Below are 26,690 nucleotides of genomic sequence, written 5' to 3'. Positions count from 1 at the left end.
ATTACCATTAACAACAGCTACAACAACAATATTAATCAGAACAACAATACATTAAAGCAACAGTAGTAGACCAGTGTCAACATGACTGAGAAGACACATGACCTGGTAGTAGACCAGTGTCAACATGACTGAGAAGAGACATGACCTGGTAGTAGACCAGTGTCAACATGACTGAGAAGACACATGACCTGGTAGTAGACTAGTCTCAACATGACTGAGAAGACACATGACCTGGTAGTAGACCAGTGTCAACATGACTGAGAAGACACATGACCTGGTAGTAGACCAGTGTCAACATGACTGAGAAGACACATGACCTGGTAGTAGACCAGTGTCAACATGACTGAGAAGACACATGACATAGTAGTAGACCAGTGTCAACATGACTGAGAAGACACATGACATGGTAGTAGACCAGTCTCAACATGACTGAGAAGACACATGACCTGGTATGAAAGACAAAACAAGATGGGAAATATTATCAACATTACTTTGCACTTTTCACTGGCTGTCCCTCAGGTTGTGGCAGGAGGACACATATAAAACTGCACATTTTGGCTTTTCACCCAATAAATATTAGATTCTTTCTTCATCTTTTATAGTTTCAAATTCTTTGTATTGAATTGTAATTTTGGGAAATAAATATTCTCTTAGGTCTGAGTATTTGTCACAGTGTAATAGGAAATGCAGCTCTGTCTCTACCTCTCCCCCTCTCTCTCTGTCTGTCTCTCTCTCTTTCTGTCTCTCTTTCTCTCCTCTCTCTGTCTCTCTCTCTCTCTCTGGCTTTCTCTCTCTCTCTCTCTGGCTTTCTCTCTCTCTCTCTCTCTTCTCTCTCTCTCTCTCTCTGGCTCTCTCTCTGTCTCTTTCTGCTGTGATGTCACACTGTGGTATTTCACCCAGTAGATAGCTTATCAAAATTGGGTTTGTTTTGAAATTCTTTGTGGGTCTGTGTAATCTGAGGGAAATGAATGTCTCTCTCTCTGTCTCTGTCTCTGTCTCTGTCTCTGTCTTTGTTTCTGTCTCTGTCTCTGTCTCTGTCTGTCTCTCTGTCTCTGTCTCTCTCTCTCCTCTCTGTCTCTCTCTCTGTCTCTCTCTCTGTCTCTGTCTCTGTCTCTGTCTGTCTCTCTGTCTCTGTCTCTCTCTCTCTCTCTGTCTCTCCCTCCCTCCTCTCTGTCTCTGTCTCTGTTTCTATTTCTGCACAGTGAGATAATGACATCAACAAATATAATAATATTAATAATAATAATGGTGATAACAGAAAGGGAAAAATATACAGTGGGATCCTAAATGATTGACACCCTTGATAAAATTATTTCATTTTATACTAATACAATTTAATACAACGAATACTTTGTTTCTCAAAAAGGTTCAAATGACTGAAACCATGAAATCTTTTGTATTTATTTAACATTTATTTAACTAGACAAATTCTTATTTACAATGACGGCCTACCCCGGCCAAACACAAACCCGGACGACGCTGGGCCAATTGTGCGCCGCCTTATGGGGACTCCCAATCACGGCCGGGTGTGATACAGCCTGGAATCGAACCAGGGCCTGTAGTGACGCATCTAGCACTGAGATACAGTGCCTTAGACCGCTGCTTTGCTCTGGAGTCCGGATACAGAAGTATTCAGACCCCTTCCCTTTATGTTATTTATTCTAAAATTGATTAAATTAATAGTTTTCCTCATCAATCTACACACACTACCCCATAATGACAAAGGGAAAACAGGTGTTTAGAAATGTTTGCTAATGTATAAAATAATTAACAGAAATACCTTATTTACATAAGTATTCAGACCCTTTGCTATGAGACTCGAAATTGAGCTCAGGTGCGTCCTGTTTCCATTGATCATCCTTGAGATGTTTCTACAACTTGATTGGAATCCACCTGTGGTAAATTCAATTGATTGGACATGATTTGGAAAAAGGCACACACCTGTCTATAAGGTCCCACAGTTGACTACATGTCAGACCTGACCTAGGGGCCCATCCTGTTGGGAGACATGGCTGACCTAGGGTCTCATCCTGTTGGGAGACATGGCTGACCTAGGGTCTCATCCTGTTGGAAGACATGGCTGACCTAGGGGCCCATCCTGTTGGGAGACATGGCTGACCTAGGGGCCCATCCTGTTGGGAGACATGGCTGACCTAGTGGCTCAACCTGTTGGGAGACATGGCTGACCTAGGGGCTCATCCTGTTGGGAGACATGGTTATTCAGAGATAAGTAGTATTTAAAGGAGCTCTGGTCTGATTGATTGAAATACTGCCAGAATTGAAATGCTCTTGATTGTAGAGGGAAAAGTCCCAGTCCTGCCCTGCAGGTGTTGTTTGGAGTATTTCAGTGGACACCTAAAATACTTTAGAGGAATTCTAACAGAAATGTCTCGATGTGGCCTTTTCCCCATTAGCTGAAATTAGGATCTGAGATACAGTAGGTCCCTAATTCTGTTACCGTACGGTAGTACTGGGGTGAGTTTGGATTTGATAAATGTACTTCTATTTGATTGAGTTCCTTCGTAGCCAGGCTGAAACTCCCTGATGAATTTCTCTCATCTAATTATCGACTGGTACCGGTTTCCCTGGAATCTGGTAAACTGGTACCGGTTTCCCTGAAATCTGGTAAACTGGTACCGGTTTTCCTGAGATCTGGTAAACTGGTACCGGTTTCCCTGAGATCTGGTAAACTGGTACCGGTTTCCCTGGAATCTGGTAAACTGGTACCGGTTTCCCTGAAATCTGGTAAACTGGTACCGGTTTCCCTGGAATCTGGTAAACTGGTACCGGTTTCCCTGGGATCTGGTAAACTGGTACCGGTTTCCCTGGAATCTGGTAAACTGGTACCGGTTTCCCTGGAATCTGGTAAACTGGTACCGGTTTCCCTGGATCTGGTAAACTGGTACCGGTTTCCCTGGAATCTGGTAAACTGGTACCGGTTTCCCTGGTTTTCTGGTAAACTGGTACCGGTTTCCCTGGAATCTGGTAAACTGGTACCGGTTTCCCTGAAATCTGGTAAACTGGTACCGGTTTCCCTGGTTTTCTGAAAGATTGCGATTTAAGTATTTTCTAAGTTTACTGTTAGTGCACATCTTCGGCAGTACGGCTCTACAAGGGACAGGCTCTGTTGTAATCCTTGTTCTGTGGGTAATAACACAACTAAGTCAACAGCATACAACAGGAACCTGTGTGTCATGAAGGGTACGGCCTGGGGCTGCAGATTGCTCCAACAATGTTGCTAATAGAGCTCGCCAGCTTGCAGTCCTAAAAACTGGAAATGTATTTACCTCTGGTTCATTCAAGCATTCCTATTGGCAACATTAATAGGGATAGAAGGGTTTGGAATAAATGCCGAAAATAAGGTCTGAGCTAGATATTATGTTTTGTTCTATGAGATAATATCAGTCACTAAACATTACCTTTATGAATTATGAAACAACGAATTATGAAACGACAGGTCAAGGCAGGCAGGGGTCGATAATCCAGAGTAGAGGCCAAGGTACAGGACGGCAGGCAGGCTCAGGGTCAGGCAGAGTGGCCAGGCGGGGTCAGGACATGCAAGGGTAAAAAAAAAAAAAAAAAGAGAGAAACTGGAAAAAGCAGGAGCTGAGACAAAGCTGGTACACTTGAACAAACAAGACGAACCTGCAACAGACAGACAGGAAACACAGCTATAAATACAAAGGGGATAATGGGGAAGATGGGCGACACCTGGAGGGGGGTGGAGACAATCACAAAGACAGGTGAAACAGATCAGGTGTGACACCTTCATGTTTTGTTCGATGATAATATCAGTCAGTTAAACAGGACCTTAATGAATTATGAAGCCTTTATGTGTGTTTGTTTACTTATTATATATAAACTTCAAAATTCACAAAGTGACATTAGCTGATGAAGATTATCTCATAGAACAAAACGAATAACGTCTCCTAAACCTGCGTTTACCAAAATACCTTATTTTTGTCGTTTATCCAAAAACCCGACAAATAAAATGTACTTCCCCATAGTCTTTGTTCAATGAACCGTGGTGGAGATATTACTATAGCTCTCTGTTCATTTATATAAATACTGAACAGTGTTGGACTCAGGCTGCATCCCTGACTAACTCCACATCCTTGGGTAAAAAAATGTAGTTATTTTTATTCCACATTTATTGTTCCACATATAAGTATTTCAAGGTGTCATGCGTTTTCCCCCTATACCAAGGACGAGGAATTTGTATAATTGTCAATCGTGCCAAATTGAATCAAAAAGCTTTTTGGAAGTTGTCACGCCCTGACCTTAGAGATCCTTTTTATGTCTCTATTGTGGTTTGGTCAGGGTGTGAGTTGGGGTGGGTATTATATGTTCTATTATTTGTATTTCTATGTTTTGGCCGGGTAGGGTTCTCAATCAGGGACAGCTGTCTATCGTTGTCTCTGATTGAGAACCATACTTCGGTTGCCCTTTTTCCCCACCTGTCTTTGTGGGAAGTTGTCTTTGTTTATGGCACTTAGCCTTTGAGCTTCACGGTTTGTTTTGTAGTGTTTATTGTTTTGTCGGCGTCATTTCAAATAAAAAATAAAATGTACGCTCAGAACGCTGCGTCTTGGTCCTCTTGTTTGTGTCCCTTTTGATATATTTTTATTGATGAGAGTTACGAGCGAGTAAATGAGGTGGGTAGTGTTTCCTAAGGTAAGAATTCTGGTATTCGTTATGCCGCAAAATATCTTCCCCAGATTACTGCACACACAGATGCCTCTGTAATTAAATTGTCTCATTTTCTGCAGATGGTGTTATTAAATCTTAATTCCAGATTCCAGGGAAATATCAATTTTCCACTATTCAGTTAAATAATAAATCCAGTTTAGGGCTGCTCAGTTTTCAACATTTAATGTTATCATGGGGCAGCGAGATTTTTGTTGTTGTTGCAGCTTTAAAGCTAATATACTGCAATTCTACAAACTTTGCAGTTTTAAATCTTAAGTTATGTTTATGTTTATGTTAAAAAGATGGATAATTGGTGGAGTACTGTAGATACCTGTAAGAGGTGCGTGACTGGCTGCAGGGAAGTGAGGCCCAGGAGAACTGGGTAATAACCAGAGCAGTTTAATATGCCAAACCAACGTCACCCAGAACAACAAAATATGGGTACAAAATAACCCGTCGCGAGCCAGTCAGAGTGCACAAACACTTTACAACTGTCACGTTCCTGACCTGTTTTCTGTTGTTTTGTATGTGTTTAGTCGGTCAGGGCGTGAGTTGTGGTGGGCATTCTATGTTATGTGTTTCTATGTTGGACCCATATCATGGGTTACCTGATATTTTTTTTTTTTTTTTAATCTTTATTTTAACAGGGAAAACAGACTGAGACCTGGATCTCTTTTACGGCTGTGCCCTGTGTAAACATGTTGACATGTACAGTTTTAGACATACAGACAAGAACATTTCAAAACATACACAATTCAACAGAAACAATCACAGACAACATCATATTGATCCTCCATAAGCATTTTAAAATGGGCAAGGGACACCAGAGTGTCTAACTTAAGTTGGATCTGCAGTTTGTTCCATGAATAAGGTGCAAAGGAACTGAAGGCAGTCCTACCCAACTCTGTGGAGACCGCAGGAGTCTCTAATGTAATCCACATCTGTGATCTGGTTTTAAAATTAGTACATCTTGTGGAAATTAATGATGATATATATGGAGGTAGTTTTAAAAGAAGTGCTTTATAAATAAACAAGAGAGCATGTTGCTCTCGCCTCACAGATAGAGAGACCCAACCCACATGTTGATATAGGATACAGTGATGAGTTCTGTAACTATCACCCGTGATAAACCTGAGTGCACAATGGTAAATAGCATCCAGTGGTTTTAATGTGTTTGCCGATGCATGCATATAGATAATATCACCATAATCTAAAACGGACATAAAAGTAGCCTGCACAATTTTTTTCCTATTTACAGAGGACAGACAAGCCCTGTTTCTGTAAAGGAATCCTATCTTGAATTTGAGCTTTTTTCCCAATTCAGTAACATGTTTTTTAAAAGAAAGCCTATCATCTAACCATACCCCTAAGTATTTATATGCAGAGACCTTATTGATTTGAGTACCATCCAAGCTAGTGATTACAAACGTGTTTCTAACTGAGAGTTTAGACCTAGAAAAAAACATGACATTTGTTTTCTTAGCGTTTAAAACAAGTTTAAGCTGTAAAAGAGACCCCTGTAGTATCCTAAAATCAGACTCCAACTGCATTAAAGCTTGGTCCGCTGTTGGAGCAATAGAGTACATCACTGTGTCATCTGCATATAAATGGAATTTACAATATCTGACATCATCACCAATGTTGTTTATATAAAGTGAGAACAATAGTGGGCCAATTATTGAACCCTGAGGGACCCCTTTAAGTAACTGTAAGGGGTCAGACTTGACCCCATCGACCATGACGGCTTGAGTTCTATCTTTAAGATACTCGGCAGGCATCAGTGCCCAGTCCTATAGATGACAGCTTACTCAACAGGATAGCATGGTCTACAGTGTCAAAAGCTTTTGACAAATCTACAAACAACGCAGCACAGTGCTTTCTATCGTCTAAGGCATTTGCAATATCATTTACAACAAGCATAGTGGCCGATGTGGTACTGTGTTTAGATCTAAAACCAGATTGATTGGTACTAAGAATACTGTTAGCAGAAAGAAAAGATTGTAACTGTTTGTTGACTATAGATTCTAGAATCTTTACCAGACAAGGGAGCCTAGAGATGGGTCGATAGTTATCCAAATCACTACCGTCACCTCCCTTATGTAATGGCAGAACAAAAGCTGCTTTCCACACCTTAGGGATATTTCCTGTGCTTAATGTTAGATTAAAAATGTGTGTTACTGAACCAGCAAAAATAGGTGCAGCACACTTAAGTAAGTACGGGTCTAAATTGTCAGCGCCTAAGGATTTCTTAGTATCAATGGCACACAGGGCAATTAGAACCTCTGCTTCAGTTATTTTCTGGAAACTAAAAACAGGGTTACCATTTTTCAGAGTAACGGTTGAAAAGCAAGACGAAAAATCAACTAACTGGCCAGTACCACAAAGTCCACTTTTCCGTTCAAATAAAAAACCAGCAGAGATGAAATGCTTATTAAAAGCATCACAAATATCATTTTTTTCAGTTAGAATACAGAAGTCTGAGATAATTTGCTTAGGAAGAGAAACAGCAGAATTCCCCCGTTTCAGTGAATTAACGGTTTTCCAGAATTTTGCAGGATCTCCTGCAGAATCTGTCATAGCATTAAGGAAGTAATTTGATTTTGCCTTTTTGACAGCTGCAGTACATTTATTTCTCAATTGCCTAAAAAACAGCCAATCAGCTGGAGTACCTGTTTTCCTCGCCAAGGCCCAGGCCCGATTCTTTTGCAGGAAAAGACCTGACAATTCAGGAGAGAACCAAGAACTGGTTCGGTTTCTTACTCTGTGATTCTTAAGCGGGGCATGTTTATCAGACATAGAAGTAACAATAGAAGAGAAAAAAGCAAGGGCTAAAACCGGGTCCAGAAAGCAGCAAGTGGATAAAAGCTCAGAGTGATATAAGTCAAGGATAAAAGCTTGCTGTGAGAAATGTTTATAATTTCTCTTAGAGATTATACAGGGATCAGAGTGTTTCAGCCTGGTATCTCTAATACAAGCAATAGGGCAGTGGTCACTGATATCATTTGCAAAAACCCCACTGGCTGTGTATTTATGGGGGGTATTTGTTAGAATAATGTCTAGTAGAGTGGATTTTACTGGGTTCTTAAAGTTGGGACGGGTTGGTTTAGTTATCAGCTGAGTTAGATTTAGCTCAGTACAAATGCCTTTTAATTTATCGGATACTGGTGAGAGCCAATCCAGGTTAAAATCTCCCAAAATCAGTAATTCAGAGTTTGCATAATTAGACAGTATATCAGATAATTTGCATAGAGTACAAGGAGGAGCTGAGGGGGGGCGATATACCCCTGCTAGAGTTAAATATTACCAAGTACCACGTTTAAAACTAGACATTCATATTGCTTTGAGACAGAGGTTGATATGGACACAGAAACATTTAAGCAGCATTTAACATAAATCGCAATACCACCACCTCTACCAACTCTATCAGTTCTATAAATATTGTATCCAATCAACTGAACATCTGAATCTGGCACAGAATCACACAGCCACGATTCAGATACAATCAGAACGTCAACATTTGATTGTGAGACCAAAATTTCAATAAAGTCCAACTTTTGGATCAGGCTTCTAGCATTCAAATGAATTATTCCAATACCATTGCTACGGGAATTCATATCAGATGGAGTATCCAAGGTAGCACCTGAAGCTGCATTGAGAACCGGATATGGTTCTCAATTAGAGGCAGGTGTTTTACGTTTCCTCTGATTGAGAACAATATTAAGGTAGGTTGTTTCACATTGTTTGTTGTGGGTGGTTGTCTCCTGTGTTTGTATGTTCGTACCACACGGGACTGTATCGTTCGTTCGTTTGTTTGTAGTCTGTACCTGTTCGTGCGTTCTTCGTTGTATGTAAGTTCTCATGTTTAAGTCAGTCTACGTCGTTTTGTTATTTTGTATCATTCAAGTGTAGATCGTGTCAGTGTTCGTCTTGTCATTAAATTGATCATGTCGTCAAACTACCACGCTGCATATTGGTCTTCTGATCCTTCTCGCCTCTCCTCGTCTGAGGAGGAGGACGAAGTAGACGTTCGTTACAACAACAAACAATTTCACACGCAGACATGAGAGGGTTATATGCACAACAAGTAATGAGGAAATGTAAACCAGGTGTGTGGGAAAACAAGACAAAACAAATGGAAAATGAAAGGTGGATCGGCGACGGCTAGAAGACCGGTGACGTCGACCACCGATCGCCGCCCGAACAAGAAGAGTAACCGACTTCGGCAGAAGTCGTGCCAATATCGCTGTGAGAATCCCAGGCGCATGTTGCCCAGGGTTATAAACATAAACTGTATATGAATAATATTACATTGAAATATATTTTATTAGACACATTAAACCCCCCCTCCCCCTTTGGTTTTGCACGAGTCCGCTGTCCGGTCACGACAAAACATGGAGAACTCCTGAAGTATTATGTCCATATCGCCTGTCAGCAAGTTTCTGAAAAGCATAGAGTACTACAGCTTAGTCCCGTCGGTGGGAAACTCTCAGAGATCTTCCATCTTGTTCTTAAGTGACCGGACATTTGTTCCTTTCAAAAAACGGACGGAAGTGCCAGATTATTTTCTCTGCATCTGAGTCTAACAAGGACTCCAGCCCTCCTCCAGCATCTTTGCATGCAGTGCTTGGATAGCCCGAACAATGGAGTAGGGTCTAGTGTAAATCAGGGCAGTGCTTGGATAGCCGGAACAATGGAGTAGGGTCCGGTGTAAACCAGGGCAGTGCTTGGATAGCCGGAACAATGGAGTAGGGTCCGGAGTAAACCAGGGCAGTGATTGGATAGCCCGAACAATGGAGTAGGGTCCGGTGTAAACCAGGGCAGTGCTTGGATAGCCGGAACAATGGAGTAGGGTCCGGTGTAAACCAGGGCAGTGCTTGGATAGCCGGAACAATGGAGTAGGGTCCGGAGTAAACCAGGGCAGTGATTGGATAGCCCGAACAATGGAGTAGGGTCCGGTGTAAACAAGGACTGAGTCAGTAAGTGCGGAGTGCTGGTCTCTCTGTGGAGTGCTGGTCTCTCTGTGGAGTGCTGGTCTCTCTGGGTGGAGTGCTGGTCTCTCTGTGGAGTGCTGGTCTCTCTGTGGAGTGCTGGTCTCTCTGTGGAGTGCTGGTCTCTCTGTGGCGTGCTGGTCTCTCTGGGAGGAGTGCTGGTCTCTCTGGGTGGAGTGCTGGTCTCTCTGGGTGGAGTGCTGGTGTCTCTGGGTGGAGTGCTGGTCTCTCTGGGTGGAGTGCTGGTCTCTGGGAGGAGTGCTGGTCTCTCTGGGAGGAGTGCTGGTCTCTGGGAGAAGTGCTGGTCTCTCTGGGTGGAGTGCTGGTCTCTCTGGGAGGAGTGCTGGTCTCTCTGGAGTGCTGGTCTCTCTGGTGGAGTGCTGGTCTCTCTCGGAGGAGTGCTGGTCTCTCTGGGTGGAGTGCTGGTCTCTCTGGGAGGAGTGCTGGTCTCTCTGGGAGGAGTGCTGGTCTCTCTGGGTGGAGTGCTGGTCTCTCTGGGTGGAGTGCTGGTCTCTCTGGGTGGAGTGCTGGTCTCTCTGGGAGGAGTGCTGGTCTCTGTGGGAGGAGTGCTGGTCTCTCTGGGAGGAGTGCTGGTCTCTCTGGGTGGAGTGCTGGTCTCTCTGGGAGGAGTGCTGGTCTCTCTGGGTGGAGTGCTGGTCTCTGGTGGAGTGCTGGTCTCTTTGGGAGGAGTGCTGGTCTCTCTGGATGGAGTGCTGGTCTCTCTGGGAGGAGTGCTGGTCTCTCTGAGTGGAGTGCTGGTCTCTGTGGGAGGAGTGCTGGTCTCTCTGGGAGGAGTGCTGGTCTCTCTGGGAGGAGTACTGGTCTCTCTGGGAGGAGTGCTGGTCTCTGTGGGAGGAGTGCTGGTCTCTCTGGGAGGAGTGCTGGTCTCTCTGGGAGGAGTGCTGGTCTCTGGTGGAGTGCTGGTCTCTCTGGGAGGAGTGCTGGTCTCTCTGGGTGGAGTGCTGGTCTCTCTGGGTGGAGTGCTGGTCTCTCTGGGTGGAGTGCTGTTCTCTCTGGGTGGAGTGCTGGTCTCTCTGGGTGGAGTGCTGGTCTCTCTGGGTGGAGTGCTGGTCTCTCTGGGAGGAGTGCTGGTCTCTGTGGAGTGCTGGTCTCTTTGGGAGGAGTGCTGGTCTCTCTGGGTGTGAGGCTGAGGTGTTTTTATTAGCTGTAATCCCATAGGCCGGATGCGCCTGGTCTTTCTTCCTGTATTGGCTGTGTACTTTAGCTCCCTTGCAAAGACTTTTAGAACCCACCTGTTTAGATAAACGTGGGCTTGGGTGGCGTGAAGGTGGATGTCTTTATGGTTTCACCAAAATAGGTTTGGCCTAAGTGCATATTTTCTTGAGAGCACTGCATTGTTTTCTAAAATAATATTGAATGGCACATTTCACCGCCCTAATGGCCACTTCTGTCATCTCTGGGGTCACACTTCAGCCCCTGTTTCTGTCATCGCTGGGGTCACACAGCAGCCCCTGTTTCTGTCATCGCTGGGGTCACACAGCAGCCCCTGTTTCTGTCATCGCTGGGGTCACACAGCAGCCCCTGTTTCTGTCATCGCTGGGGTCACACAGCAGCCCCTGTTTCTGTCATCGCTGGGGTCACACAGCAGCCCCTGTTTCTGTCATCGCTGGGGTCACACAGCAGCCCATGTTTCTGTCATCGCTGGGGTCACACAGCAGCCCCTGTTTCTGTCATCGCTGGGGTCACACAGCAGCCCCTGTTTCTGTCATCGCTGGGGTCACACAGCAGCCCCTGTTTCTGTCATCGCTGGGGTCACACAGCAGCCCCTGTTTCTGTCATCGCTGGGGTCACACAGCAGCCCCTGTTTCTGTCATCGCTGGGGTCACACATCAGCCCCTGTTTCTGTCATCGCTGGGGTCACACAGCAGCCCCTGTTTCTGTCATCGCTGGGGTCACACATCAGCCCATGTTTCTGTCATCGCTGAGGTCACACATCAGCCCATGTTTCTGTCATCGCTGGGGTCACACAGCAGCCCCTGTTTCTGTCATCGCTGGGGTCACACATCAGCCCATGTTTCTGTCATCGCTGGGGTCACACAGCAGCCCATGTTCTTCATGCTGTTTTTTCCAGTGTATATTATGACCCCGTATATAACATGGCAGATTTGGATACTGATAAGCGCCTACGTCGGAATGCAGTGGCTGTACAGTAACATGCTATTCGTCAGAGCTCAGGTTCTCTGCTTCACAGCTCTGTTTGGGGTTTGACTAACATCTGTGCTGAATTTGAGCACCGCACACGACAACAAATTGCCCCCTCCCGCTAATTGGGCAACTTTTGCCCAAGTGAGGAAGATGATGTAAATTTCGACGACTCTGTATTTTGAAAGATGAGACGTTTAAGATATATAATATATACTGCTTTAATGTCATACAAGCAAGCCAAACACCTGTGAGCCCAAATGTGCATTTTAACATGTTAATATCATTAAACTCCTGTCATAAACAGTGTCAACGTTTATCATCACTATGTTTGATGTTCAGTTACCAGATGACTTGTCGTCATACCCTGGGTTGCAAATAGTCCTGGTAGCCATTTGATTATCTGTTCAGGAGTCTTATGGCTTGGGGGTAAAAACTGTTGAGAAGCAATTTTGTCCTAGACTTGGCACTCCGGTACCGCTTGCCATGCGGTAGTAGAGAGAACAGTCTATGACTGGGGTGGCTGGGGTCTTTGACAATTTTTAGGGCCTTCCTCTGACACCGCCTGGTGTAGAGGTCCTGGATGACAGTCAGTTTAGCCCCAGTGATGTACTGGGCCGTACGCACTACCCTTTGAAGTGCCTTGCGGTCGGAGGCCGAGCAGTTAACCTTTCACGAGCCTCTACCCCGGGTCCGGGATCACCCCCCACCCCCCCCCCACACACTGATTAGCATAGCTAGCATAGCTTCACAAGTAGATAGTAGCATCTAAATATCATTAAATCACAAGTCCAAGACACCAGATGAAAGATACAGATCTTGTGAATAAACCCATCATTTCTGTTTTTTAAAATGTTTTACAGGGAAGACACAATATGTAAATCTATTAGCTAACCACGTTAGCAAAAGACACCACTTTTTTTACTCCACCAGTTTTTTACTCCATCAGTAGCTATCACAAATTCGGCCAAATAAAGATATAAATAGCCACTAACCAAGAAAAAACCTCATCAGATGACAGTCTGATAACATATTTATGGTATAGGATAGGTTTTGTTAGAAAAAAGTGCATATTTCAGGTAGAAATCACAGTTTACAATTGCACCGACCATCACAACTCGACTAGAATTACTACAGAGAGCAATGTGTATGACCAATTTACTCATCATAAAACATTTCATAAAAATAGACAAAGCATAGCAATGGAAAGACCCAGATCTTGTGATTTCAGACAATATTTCAGATTTTCTAAGCGTTTTACAGCGAAAACACAATAAATCGCTAAGTTAGCATACTACATGTGCAAACGTACCAGAGGATCGATTCAAGCCAAAGAGAGCTATAACGTAATCATCGCCAAAATATATTAATTTTTTCACTAACCTTCTCAGAATTCTTCCGATGACACTCCTGTAACATCATTTTACAACATACATATAGAGTTTGTTCGAAAATGTGCATATTTAGCCATACAAAACCGTGGTTATACAATGAAAATAGTAGCAAATCAAGCCTCAAAATGTCGGACGTCATCTTTCAGACTTAAATGTTAAATGTTAAATCGAAAGCTAATCATATACTTGACTAAAAAATACAGGGTTGACAGGAATCGAAAGACAAATTAGTTCTTAATGCAACCGCTGATTTACATTTCTAAAATTATCCTTACTGTGCAATACAGGGTTCGCCAAGTGAAGCGATAACAAACAAAATGGCGGATTATGCGTTTAAAATATTTCGACAGAACAACGATTTATCATATTAAATATTTCTTACTATGAGGTGATTTTCCATCAGATTCTTGGGCAATGTATCCTTTCTTGGGTCTAATCTTCTTTTGGTCGATAGATGTCCTCTGTCCTTCGAAATGTCCACTAACATCGACCGAGACCCCGAAACGTGCCCAAAGCTTCAAAGTGCACGACAAAGAAATTCCTCAAAATCGCACTAAACGGATATAAATTGCTATAAAACGGTTCAAATTAACTACATTATGATGTTTTTAACAACTATAACGAGTAAAAACATGACCGGAGAAATATTACTGGCTAAACAACCATTTGGAAGGAGGCAAGTCCGATGTCCATCTTGCGTAAGACGCGCGAAGGGAAAGAACGGTACTTCCACGTTTTGTTGTTGTTTTATAGTGGCTCTGATTGTGCAATCGACTCCATTCAAAACGTCATGACGTACTGACACCCAGAGGAAGACGTAGGCAGTGTCGGTTTCTCCATAGAATTTACAGGCACCTTAAAACCGACCCCAGATCAGGGGTCAAAATTTCTGAAATCTGACTCCCTGTCAGGAAAAGTGCTGTAGAAGTAGTTCTGTACCACTCAGAGACAAAATTCCAACGGCTATAGAAACTAGAAAGTGTTTTCTATCCAATAATAACAATAATATGCATATTGTACGATCAAGAATTGAGCACGAGGCAGTTTAATTTGGAGACCAAAAAATGCTAATGCGGAACAGCACCCCCTATAGTTGCAAGAAGTTTTAATTAACCTACCAGGCAGTGATGCAACCGGTCAGGATGCTCTCGATGTTGCAGCTGTAGAACCGTTTGAGGATCTCAGGACCCTTTTTAGTTTCCTGATGGGGGAATAGGCTTTGTCGTGCCCTCTTCACGACTGTCTCGGAATAGTCTTATCGTGTTACTGGATGTATACAGAGGATGTTATCAACAAAGACTGTGAAAACCACAGTAGATGCAAAACACACATACAATCAGTCTTGTGTCAGGTGAACTGTTGTGTCCTCAACTTTAATCTAATCATTTCCTCATAATCTCAAAACTGTTACCTTTTAATTGCTACCCCTACTGTATTTATTTATTTATTTAGCTCCTTTGCACCCCATTATTTCTATCACTACTTTGCACATTCTTCCACTGCAAATCTACCATTCCAGTGTTTTTACTTGCTATATTGTATTTACTTCGCCACCATGGCCTTTCTCTTGCCTTTACCTCCCTTATCTCAGCTCACTTGCTCACATTGTAAAGAGACTTATTTTCCTATTGTGTTATTGACTGTATGTTTTGTTTATTCCATGTGTAACTCTGTGTTGTTGTTTGTGTCGCACTGCTGTGCTTTATCTTGGCCAGGTCGCAATTGTAAATGAGAACTTGTTCTCAACTAGCCTACCTTGTTAAATAAAGGAGAAATAAATCAAATTAAATAAAATAAAAAAACATGGTCATGCCTAAGCATTCCATATTCCTTCATTATTAAGAAACATTTAAATTTAGCCCTACGCATAAACAGCATACAGGCCAATTAGAACAGCATACAGGCCAATTCTGTAATGTAACGCTAAGAATCAGGAAGCAACTGCAGGGAGTGTATTTAATAAATATACGACCATGGAACAGCATACAGGCCAATTCTGTAACGTGTACGCTAAGAATCAGGAAGCAAGTTCCTGGGAGTGTATTTAATAAATATACGACCATGGAACAAAACAAGAAACACGAGTAGCGTACAGACAGGAACAGAATCCATAACCGCGTGGTTAAGAACCAAAGGGAGTGACATATGTAGGGAAGGAACCAAAGGGAGTGACATATGTAGGGAAGGAACCAAAGGGAGTGACATATGTAGGGAAGGAACCAAAGGGAGTGACATATGTAGGGAAGGAACCAAAGGGAGTGACATATGTAGGGAAGGAACCAAAGGGAGTGACATATGTAGGGAAGGAACCAAAGGGAGTGACATATGTAGGGAAGGAACCAAAGGGAGTGACATATGTAGGGAAGGAACCAAAGGCAGTGACATATGTAGGGAAGGAACCAAAGGGAGTGACATATGTAGGGAAGGAACCAAAGGGAGTGACACATGTAGGGAAGGAACCAAAGGGAGTGACATATGTAGGGAAGGAACCAAAGGGAGTGACATATGTAGGGAAGGAACCAAAGGGAGTGACATATGTAGGGAAGGAACCAAAGGGAGTGACATATGTAGGGAAGGAACCAAAGGGAGTGACATATGTAGGGAAGGAACCAAAGGGAGTGACATATGTAGGGAAGGAACCAAAGGGAGTGACATATGTAGGGAAGGAACCAAAGGGAGTGACATATGTAGGGAAGGAACCAAAGGGAGTGACATATGTAGGGAAGGAACCAAAGGGAGTAACATATGTAGGGAAGGAACCAAAGGGAGTGACATATGTAGGGAAGGAACCAAAGGGAGTGACATATGTAGGGAAGGAACCAAAGGGAGTGACATATGTAGGGAAGGAACCAAAGGCAGTGACATATGTAGGGAAGGAACCAAAGGGAGTGACATATGTAGGGAAGGAACCAAAGGGAGTGACATATGTAGGGAAGGAACCAAAGGGAGTGACATATGTAGGGAAGGAACCAAAGGGAGTGACATATGTAGGGAAGGAACCAAAGGGAGTGACATATGTAGGGAAGGAACCAAAGGCAGTGACATATGTAGGGAAGGAGCCAAAGGGAGTGACATATGTAGGGAAGGAACCAAAGGGAGTGACATATGTAGGGAAGGAACCAAAGGGAGTGACATATGTAGGGAAGGAACCAAAGGGAGTGACATATGTAGGGAAGGAACCAAAGGGAGTGACATATGTAGGGAAGGAACCAAAGGGAGTGACATATGTAGGGAAGGAACCAAAGGGAGTGACATATGTAGGGAAGGAACCAAAGGGAGTGACATATGTAGGGAAGGAACCAAAGGGAGTGACATATGTAGGGAAGGAACCAAAGGGAGTGACATATGTAGGGAAGGAACCAAAGGGAGTGACATATGTAGGGAAGGAACCAAAGGGAGTGACATATGTAGGGAAGGAACCAAAGGGAGTGACATATGTAGGGAAGGAACCAAAGGGAGTGACATATGTAGGGAAGGAACCAAAGGGAGTGACATATGTAGGGAAGGAACCAAAGGGAGTGACATATGTAGGGAAGGAACCAAAGGGAGTGACATATGTAGGGAAGGAACCAAAGGGAGTGACATATGTAGGGAAGGAACCAAAGGGAGTGACATATGTAGGGAAGGAACCAAAGGGAGTGACATATGTAGGGAAGGAACCAAAGGCAGTGACATATGTAGGGAAGGAACCAAAGGGAGTGACATATGTAGGGAAGGAACCAAAGGGAGTGACATATGTAGGGAAGGTAATCAGGGAAGTGATTGAGGCAAGCAGGTGACTGAGGCAGGCAGGTGAATGAGGCCAGGTGAGTCTGATGAGGTGCTGATGCGTGTAACGATGGTGACAGGAATGCCTGATAATGAGCAGCCTGATGACCTCGAGCGCCAGAGAGGGAGGAGTAAACGTGACAAATCCCCTCTTGTGTACGGGGTTAAATGAACATGTCTTCTGAAACTATTTGGAGGGCACTCTGGGTCATGAGGCAACATATTTATCTTACCTTCATGCCAGATAGTAGTTACTGTATCTTTCCCATAGATGTTTTCCATTGGAGCCACAGAGAATGACTGTCTCCGTCTCCAGTCTCCGTCTCCGTCTCCGTCTCCGTCTCCGTCACTACATTGGAGTCTCTTCTCTGGTCAGTCACTACATTGGAGTCTCTTCTCTGGTCAGTCACTACATTGGAGTCTCTTCTCTGGTCAGTCACTACATTGGAGTCTCTTCTCTGGTCAGTCACTACATTGGAGTCTCTTCTCTGGTCAGTCACTACATTGGAGTCTCTTCTCTGGTCAGTCACTACATTGGAGTCTCTTCTCTGGTCAGTCACTACATTGGAGTCTCTTCTCTGGTCAGTCACTACATTGGAGTCTCTTCTCTGGTCAGTCACTACATTGGAGTCTCTTCTCTGGTCAGTCACTACATTGGAGTCTCTTCTCTGGTCAGTCACTACATTGGAGTCTCTTTTCTGGTCAGTCACTACATTGGATCCTCTTCTCTGGTCAGTCACTACATTGGAGTCTCTTCTCTGGTCAGTCACTACATTGGAGTCTCTTCTCTGGTCAGTCACTACATTGGAGTCTCTTTTCTGGTCAGTCACTACATTGGATCCTCTTCTCTGGTCAGTCACTACATTGGAGTCTCTTCTCTGGTCAGTCACTACATTGGAGTCTCTTCTCTGGTCAGTCACTACATTGGAGTCTCTTCTCTGGTCAGTCACTACATTGGAGTCTCTTCTCTGGTCAGTCACTACATTGGAGTCTCTTCTCTGGTCAGTCACTACATTGGAGTCTCTTCTCTGGTCAGTCACTACATTGGAGTCTCTTCTCTGGTCAGTCACTACATTGGAGTCTCTTCTCTGGTCAGTCACTACATTGGAGTCTCTTTTCTGGTCAGTCACTACATTGGATCCTCTTCTCTGGTCAGTCACTACATTGGAGTCTCTTCTCTGGTCAGTCACTACATTGGAGTCTCTTCTCTGGTCAGTCACTACATTGGAGTCTCTTTTCTGGTCAGTCACTACATTGGATCCTCTTCTCTGGTCAGTCACTACATTGGAGTCTCTTCTCTGGTCAGTCACTACATTGGAGTCTCTTCTCTGGTCAGTCACTACATTGGAGTCTCTTCTCTGGTCAGTCACTACATTGGAGTCTCTTCTCTGGTCAGTCACTACATTGGAGTCTCTTTTCTGGTCAGTCACTACATTGGAGTCTCTTCTCTGGTCAGTCACTACATTGGAGTCTCTTCTCTGGTCAGTCACTACATTGGAGTCTCTTCTCTGGTCAGTCACTACATTGGAGTCTCTTCTCTGGTCAGTCACTACATTGGATCCTCTTCTCTGGTCAGTCACTATATTGGAGTCTCTTCTCTGGTCAGTCACTACACTACTCTGGTACTGGTCCTCCAATGCCAGGATGTAGCACCCACCTGGGTGATGCCACGGCTGCTGAAAAGTGAACAAAAAGCCACCCCATCTTGGCAGTGGTAAGGAGCCATCCTTGAACAGGCCCTGAACTTCCTCTTCTACGTCTTGACAAATCAAAGCATTCTTTGGTGTTATACTTCCAAACAGATTATTTGAATCCAAACAGCCAAACAGCCTGCCACTCAGCCAGCCAGCCAGCCAGCCAGCCAGCCAAACAGCCAGCCAGCCAAACAGCCAGCCAGCCAGCCAGCCAGCCAAACAGCCAAACAGCCAGCCAAACAGCCAGCCAAACAGCCAGCCAGCCAGCCAGCCAAACAGCCAGCCAGCCAAACAGCCAGCCAGCCAGCCAGCCAAACAGCCAGCCAGCCAAACAGCCAGCCAGCCAGCCAGCCAAACAGCCAGCCAGCCAGCCAGCCAAACAGCCAAACAGCCAGCCAAACAGCCAGCCAAACAGCCAGCCAGCCAGCCAAACAGCCAGCCAGCCAAACAGCCAGCCAGCCAGCCAGCCAAACAGCCAGCCAGCCAGCCAAACAGCCAGCCAGCCAGCCAAACAGCCAGCCAGCTATGAAGCTAAAACATATACGTTTCATCAGGATCCTGCGGCTCTGAGAGTCAAGACCACGGGATATAGGGATCAAACCCTGGAGCAGCCAAAACACAAAATACTTATTAAAAAATGCACAAAAAAAAAAAAAAAATACACTTACAAATAATAACACATGTACAATATTTACACAGCTCTCTGATTAGGATACATCACGGCACCATGGCAACCACGGAACCCAGACAAGAAAATATCCACCAATGGAGTAGTTGAAGACATTTGTCCATTTAAATTGCCTTTTTTTTATGCCAGATTTATTTTTGGGCTTTAAATCCCACGTGTTATTATTATGGATAGGTGTGTCTAGTTTAATCTGAAAGTATTTCAAATTGATTGTGAAGCTCAACAAAGTCACTTGTAGATGATTTAAACACGATGTGCGAAAAATGCTAATATCGGTAAGACATGGATGGGACCATTTGGAAACAACAGTGTCAGGGAAACTAAATCAAAACACGGATTGCTGTCAAACGTTGACCATAGACTTGACCCCAAATGTTTTCAATGATTTTCTTCACAACGCAGCAACCTTTGATTGAACACTATTATTAACCTATATCTACCCAATAATGTCCTCGGTCACCTTGATCAAAAGGTCCTGCTTGTCGGTTCATTCATAATTCATGTTGTGGGCACACCCAAAGAGTCGGGTTGTGACGCGTCCGATACTCACTGTTTATGTCTGTCCACGCTCTGATAGGAGGAGAGAGAGGAGAGAAAGAGAGGAGAGAGAGAGAGATTTATTTATTTATATATAAATATATATATATTTTGTGTATATACAGTGGGGAGAACAAGTATTTGATACACTGCTGATTTTGCAGATTTTCCTACTTACAAAGCATGTAGAGGTCTGTAATTTTTATCATAGGTACACTTCAACTGTGAGAGACGGAATCTAAAACAAAAATCCCGAAAATCACATTGTATGATTTTTAAGTAATTAATTTGCATTTTATTGCATGACATAAGTATTTGATACATCAGAAAAGCAGAACTTAATATTTGGTACAGAAACCTTTGTTTGCAATTACAGAGATCATACGTTTCCTGTAGTTCTTGACTAGGTTTGCACACACTGCAGCAGGGATTTTGGCCCACTCCTCCCTACAGATCTTCTCCAGATCCTTCAGGTTTCGGGGCTGTCGCTGGGCAATACGGACTTTCAGCTCCCTCCAAAGATTTTCTATTGGGTTCAGGTCTGGAGACTGGCTAGGCCACTCCAGGACCTTGAGATGCTTCTTACGGAGCCACTCCTTAGTTGCCATGGCTGTGTGCTTCGTGTCGTTGTCATGCTGGAAGACCCAGCCACGACCCATCTTCAATGCTCTTACTGAGGGAAGGAGGTTGTTGGCTAAGATCTCGCAATACATGGCCCCATCCATCCTCCCCTCAATACGGTGCAGTCGTCCTGTCCCCTTTGCAGAAAAGCATCCCCAAAGAATGATGTTTCCACCTCCATGCTTCACGGTTGGGATGGTGTTCTTGGGGTTGTACTCATCCTTCTTCTTCCTCCAAACACGGCGAGTGGAGTTTAGACCAAAAAGCTCTATTTTTGAATCATCAGACCACATGACCTTCTCCCATTCCTCCTCTGGATCATCCAGATGGTCATTGGCAAACTTCAGACGGGCCTGGACATGCGCCTGCTTGAGCAGGGGGACCTTGTGTGCGCTGCAGGATTTTAATCCATGACGGCGTAGTGTGTTACTAATGGTTTTCTTTGAGACTGTGGTCCCAGCTCTCTTCAGGTCATTGACCAGGTCCTGCTGTGTAGTTCTGGGCTGATCCCTCACCTTCCTCATGATCATTGATGCCCCACGAGGTGAGATCTTGCATGGAGCCCCAGACCGAGGGTGATTGACCATCATCTTGAACTTCTTCTATTTTCTTCTATTTTCTAATAATTGCGCCAACAGTTGTTGCCTTCTCACCAAGCTGCTTGCCTATTGTCCTGTAGCCCATCCCAGCCTTGTGCAGGTCTACAATTTTATCCCTGATGTCCTTACACAGCTCTCTGGTCTTGGCCATTGTGGAGAGGTTGGAGTCTGTTTGATTGAGTGTGTGGACAGGTGTCTTTTATACAGGTAACGAGTTCAAACAGGTGCAGTTAATACAGGTAATGAGTGGAGAACAGGAGGGCTTCTTAAAGAAAAACTAACAGGTCTGTGAGAGCCGGAATTCTTACTGGTTGGTAGGTGATCAAATACTTATGTCATGCAATAAAATGCAAATGAATTACTTAAAAATCATACAATGTGATTTTCTGGATTTTTGTTTTAGATTCCGTCTCTCACAGTTGAAGTGTACCTATGATAAAAATTACAGACCTCTACATGCTTTGTAAGTAGGAAAACCTGCAAAATCGGCAGTGTATCAAATACTTGTTCTCCCCACTGTATATACATATATATTTTATTTAAATTTTTCGATATGTATACTTTGACAATGTAAGTAATAATAACTTGCCATGTCAATAAAGTCAATTGAATTGAATTGAATTGAATTGAGAGAGAAGGGGGTTGCCTGCCAGGGGCGGGGGTAGTGCTCGCATGTTTATAAACCACAGCTCTCGCACCGTGGGAGGGAACACCAATTGGAGAGAGTCAGACGGAGTGATGAGAGCAGACAGACAGGGAGAGAGAGAGAGGAGTCAGACGGAGTGAGGAGAGCAGACAGACAGGGAGAGAGAGAGAGGAGACAGACAGGGAGTGAGGAGAGCAGACAGACAGGGAGAGAGAGAGAGGAGACAGACAGGGAGTGAGGAGAGCAGACAGACAGGGAGAGAGAGAGAGGAGACGGACAGGGAGTGAGGAGAGCAGACGGACAGGGAGAGAGAGAGAGGAGACAGACAGGGAGTGAGGAGAGCAGACAGACAGGGAGAGTGAGAGAGAGGAGACGGAGGAGGGGAAGCCGTGGTGGTGGCAGGCTAACAGGGGCTCGCGGAGGGGGAACAGCTGGTGCCCCTGCATGTGTCTCCGTCCGTCTATCTCGGCACGCACATGGACGACCACCACAGTCTCCTTCAATCCCCGCCGCCGTCCATTACCAAGACCCACCAGGACCACCCCGACCTCCGAGACCGCGACACCCTCGTAAACCACGGATACACAGAGACAGACATCGACGTGATGACGGTGGTGGCGTGTGGCGGAGACAACATGTTGGAGGAGTTGGTGACTCTACCAGGTCACCACTCTCTGGACCGGTACGAACGGAACCAACCGGACCACGAGTGCTGTGAGCGCGTGGTCGTCAACATCTCTGGGCTGCGCTTCGAGACGCAGCTGAAGACCCTCTCCCAGTTCCCTGAGACCCTGCTGGGGGACCCCAAGAAGAGGATGAGGTATCTATAGTACTTTAGTAATATTGGTTAAACTGTGTGTGTATGTTAACTCCTAGAAGAGAATGAGGTAACTATAGTACTTTAGTGATATTGATTATACTGTGTCTGTATGTTAACTCCTAGAAGAGAATGAGGTAACTATAGTACTTTAGTAATATTGATTATACTGTGTCTGTATGTTAACTCCTAGAAGAGGATGAGGTAACTATAGTACTTTAGTGATATTGATTATACTGTGTCTGTATGTTAACTCCTAGAAGAAGATGAGGTAACTATAGTACTTTAGTGATATTGGTTAAACTGTGTCTGTATGTTAACTCCTAGAAGAGGATGAGGTAACTATAGTACTTTAGTGATATTGATTATACTGTGTCTGTATGTTAACTCCTAGAAGAGAATGAGGTAACTATAGTACTTTAGTGATATTGGTTAAACTGTGTCTGTATGTTAACTCCTAGAAGAGGATGAGGTAACTATAGTACTTTAGTAATATTGATTATACTCTGTCTGTATGTTAACTCCTAGAAGAGAATGAGGTAACTATAGTACTTTAGTGATATTGGTTAAACTGTGTCTGTATGTTAACTCCTAGAAGAGGATGAGGTAACTATAGTACTTTAGTGATATTGGTTAAACTGTGTGTGTATGTTAACTCCTAGAAGAGAATGAGGTTACTATAGTACTTCTATACAGCGGCAAGAAAAAGTATGTGAACCCTTTGGAAATATCTGGATTTCTGCATAAATTGGTCGTAAAATGTGATCTGATCACTATAATAGACAAACACAGTCTGCTTGAACTAATAACACACAATTATATGTTTCATGTCTTTATTGAACACACTAGGTAAACATTCACAGTGCAGGATGGGAAAAGTATGTGAACCCTTGGATTTAATAACTGGTTGACCCTCCTTTGGCAGCAATAACCTCAACCAAACGTTTTCTGTAGTTGTGGATCAGACCTGCACAACGGTCAGGACGAATTTTGGACCATTCCTCTTTACAAAACTGTTTCAGTTCAGCAATATTCTTGGGATGTCTGGTGTGAACTGCTCTCTTGAGGTCATGCCACAGCATCTAAATCTGGTTGAGGTCAGGACTCTGACTGGGCCACTCCAGAAGATGTATTTTCTTCTGTTGAAGCCATTCTGTTGTTGATTTACTTCTGTGTTTTGGGTCGTTGTCCTGTTGCGTCACCCAACTTCTGTTGAGCTTCAATTGGCGGACAGACAGCCTTACATTCTCCTGCAAAATGTCTCGATAAACTTGGGAATTCATTTTTCCATTGATGATAGCAAGTTGTCCAGGCCCTGAGGCAGCAAAGCAGCCCCAAACCATGACGCTCCCTCCTCTATATTTTACAGTTGGGATGAGGTTTTGATGTTGGTGTGCTGTGCCTTTTTTTCTCCACACACAGTGTTGTGTTCCTTCCAAACAACTCAACTGTAGTTTCATCTGTCCACAGAATATTTTGCCAGTAGAGCTGAGGAACATCCAGATGCTCTTTTGCGAACTTCAGATGTGCAGCAATGTTTTTTTGGACAGCAGTGGCTTCTTCCGTGGTGTCCTCCCATGAACACCATTCTTGTTTAGTGTTTTACGAGACAATGTGTCTTACCGTGGACTGATGAACATCAATGCTTTTAGAGATACTTTTGTAACCCTTTCCAGCTTTATGCAAGTCAACATTTCTTAATCTTAGGTCTTCTGAGATCTCTTTTGTTCGAGGCATGGTTCACATCAGGCCGTGCTTCTTGTGAATAGCGAACTCACATTTTGTGAGTGTTTTTTATAAGGCAGGGCAGCTCTAACCAACATCTCCAATCTCTTCTCATTGATTGGACTCCAGGTTAGCTGACTCCTGTCTCCAATTAGCTTTTGGAGAAGTCATTAGCCTAGGGGTTAACATACTTTTTCCAACCTACACTGTGAATTTTTAAATTATGTATTCAATATAGACAAGAAAAATATAATATTAGTTATTTGTTTAAGCACACTGTGTTTATCTATTGTTGTGACTTAGATGAAGATCAGATACAATTTTATGACCAACTTATGTAGAAATGCAGGTAACTCCAAAGGGTTCACATACTGTTTCTTCCACTGTAGGTTATTATACGCTTGTAGTGGACAGTAGTATTTGACGTGTGTGTATACAGTTTATATGATATTATAAATACCTCACATATGACTCATAATATGAGTAAGCAATTTGCCTATTAACATATTTATCTGACTCCATAAAGTGAATTAAAATATATAAGCAAGCATTAGGCAATGAGTTGACGTTGACTAGCGAGAATTAGTCTGAGAATTGTCTATATCAAAGGCAGATATTTAATTAACATTGTACAATTCACATACATGGCATAAAGCATTAACAGACATTTCTAAGGCATAACATCCTAAGGTAGTAAACAGGACAAAGCATGAACAAAGAGATGCTTACTAAGCCTAGAAGCCTAGAAGGAAAACTGCTCCAAAACCGCCATAAAAAAGCCAGACTACGGTTTGCAACTGCACATGGGGACAAAGATCGTACTTTTTGGAGAAATGTCCTCTGGTCTGATGAAACAAAAATAGAACTGTTTGGCCATAATGACCATCGTTATGTTTAGAGGAAAAAAGGGGAGGCTTGCAAGCCGAAGAACACCATCCCAACCGTGAAGCACGGGGGTGGCAGCATCATGTTGTGGGGGTGCTTTGCTGCATGTGGGACTGGTGCACTTCACAAAATAGATGGCATCACGAGGGAGAAAATTATGTGGATATATTGAAGCAACATCGCAAGATATCAGTCAGGAAGTTAAAGCTTGGTCACACATGGGTCTTCCAAATGCACAAAGACCCCAAGCATACTTCCAAAGTTGTGGCAAAATGGCTTAATGACAACAAAGTCAAGGTGTTGGAGTGGCCATCACAAAGCCCTGCCCTCAATCCTATAGAAAATGTGTGGGCAGAACTGAAAAAGCTTGTGCAAGCAAGGAGGCCTACAAACCTGACTCAGTTACACCAGCTCTGTCAGGAGGAATGGGCCAAAATTCACCCAACTTATTGTGTGAAGCTTGTGGAAGGCTACCTGAAACGTTTGACCCAAGTTAAACAATGTAAAGGCAATGCTACCAAATACTAATTGAGTGTACGTAAACTTCTGACCCACTGGGAATGTGATGAAAGAAATGAAAGCTGAAATAAATCGCTCTACTATTATTCTGACATTTCAAATTCTTAAAATAAAGTGGTGATCCTAACTGACCTAAGACAGGACATTTTTACTAGGATTAAATGTCAGGAATTGTGAGAAACTGAGTTTAAATGTATTTAGCTAAGGTGCATGTAAACTTCCGACTTCAACTGTATATGCCAATGATGTGATGGTCCGACCACATTCAGACTGACTGCGTCACTTCTTGTTTTTATAAGAAACATTAATGTGTTGAAAATCCCAAATTGTTTGCATAGTCAACTTACACACAGCTCTGACACACACACTTACCCCACCAGACATGCCAACAGGGGTCTTTTCACAGTCCCCAAATCCAGAACAAATTCAAGAAAACATACAGCATTTTATAGAGTCATTATTGCATGGAACTTCCATCCATCTCATATTGCTCAAATAAACAGCAAACCTGGTTTCAAAAAACAGATAAAGCAACACCTCACAGCACAACGCCTCTCCCCTATTTGACCTAGATAGTTTGTGTGTATGTATTGATATGTAGGCTGCGTGTGACTTAAATGTTTTTTTATATAGTTTTTTATATAGTTCTGTCTTTGAGCTGTTCTTGTCTATTAATGTTCTGTATTATGTCATGTTTCATGTTCTGTGGAAGAGTATCTGCTGCTTTTGCAACAGCTAATGGGGATCCTAATAAAATACCAAATACTCTTTATATCGCAAAAAATCATATCAGGAAATATACTTATTTTATCGCATAAAATCAGATATCAGGAAATATATAGATAAATCAGCCCGTTCACCTGTGATACAAGTCAGTATTCGATGTCCATCCGTGAGGATGTCAGGAAATGAAGTGGAAACCGACCACTAGGGGCAGCAGTGAGTGCTGTTACCTTC

At 43.5% G+C, this 26,690-nt stretch overlaps 2 protein-coding genes across 2 annotated transcripts in view; one reads left to right on the top strand and one right to left on the bottom strand.

The window, feature by feature from the left end:
• The window catches only part of LOC139556897 (protein starmaker-like), a 54,863-nt gene extending 37,622 nt beyond the window's left edge, over window positions 1-17,241 (bottom strand). The window contains exons 1-2 of the mRNA XM_071370993.1: window positions 17,236-17,241; window positions 10,164-10,930 (exon numbers count right to left, since the gene is read on the bottom strand). Coding sequence (XP_071227094.1) covers window positions 10,164-10,930; window positions 17,236-17,241 — 773 coding nt within the window. The remainder of the gene's footprint in view (window positions 1-10,163; window positions 10,931-17,235) is intronic.
• A 4,648-nt stretch (window positions 17,242-21,889) lies between these two features.
• The window catches only part of LOC139557940 (potassium voltage-gated channel subfamily A member 3), a 42,233-nt gene continuing 37,432 nt past the window's right edge, over window positions 21,890-26,690 (top strand). Inside the window, exon 1 of the mRNA XM_071373296.1 lies at window positions 21,890-22,607. Coding sequence (XP_071229397.1) covers window positions 22,264-22,607 — 344 coding nt within the window. The 5' untranslated portion in view covers window positions 21,890-22,263. The remainder of the gene's footprint in view (window positions 22,608-26,690) is intronic.

Source organism: Salvelinus alpinus, chromosome 28, assembly GCF_045679555.1.
Source record: "Salvelinus alpinus chromosome 28, SLU_Salpinus.1, whole genome shotgun sequence".
NCBI classification, from domain to species: Eukaryota; Metazoa; Chordata; class Actinopteri; order Salmoniformes; family Salmonidae; genus Salvelinus; species Salvelinus alpinus.
This window is presented reverse-complemented; position numbering and strand designations above follow the sequence as displayed.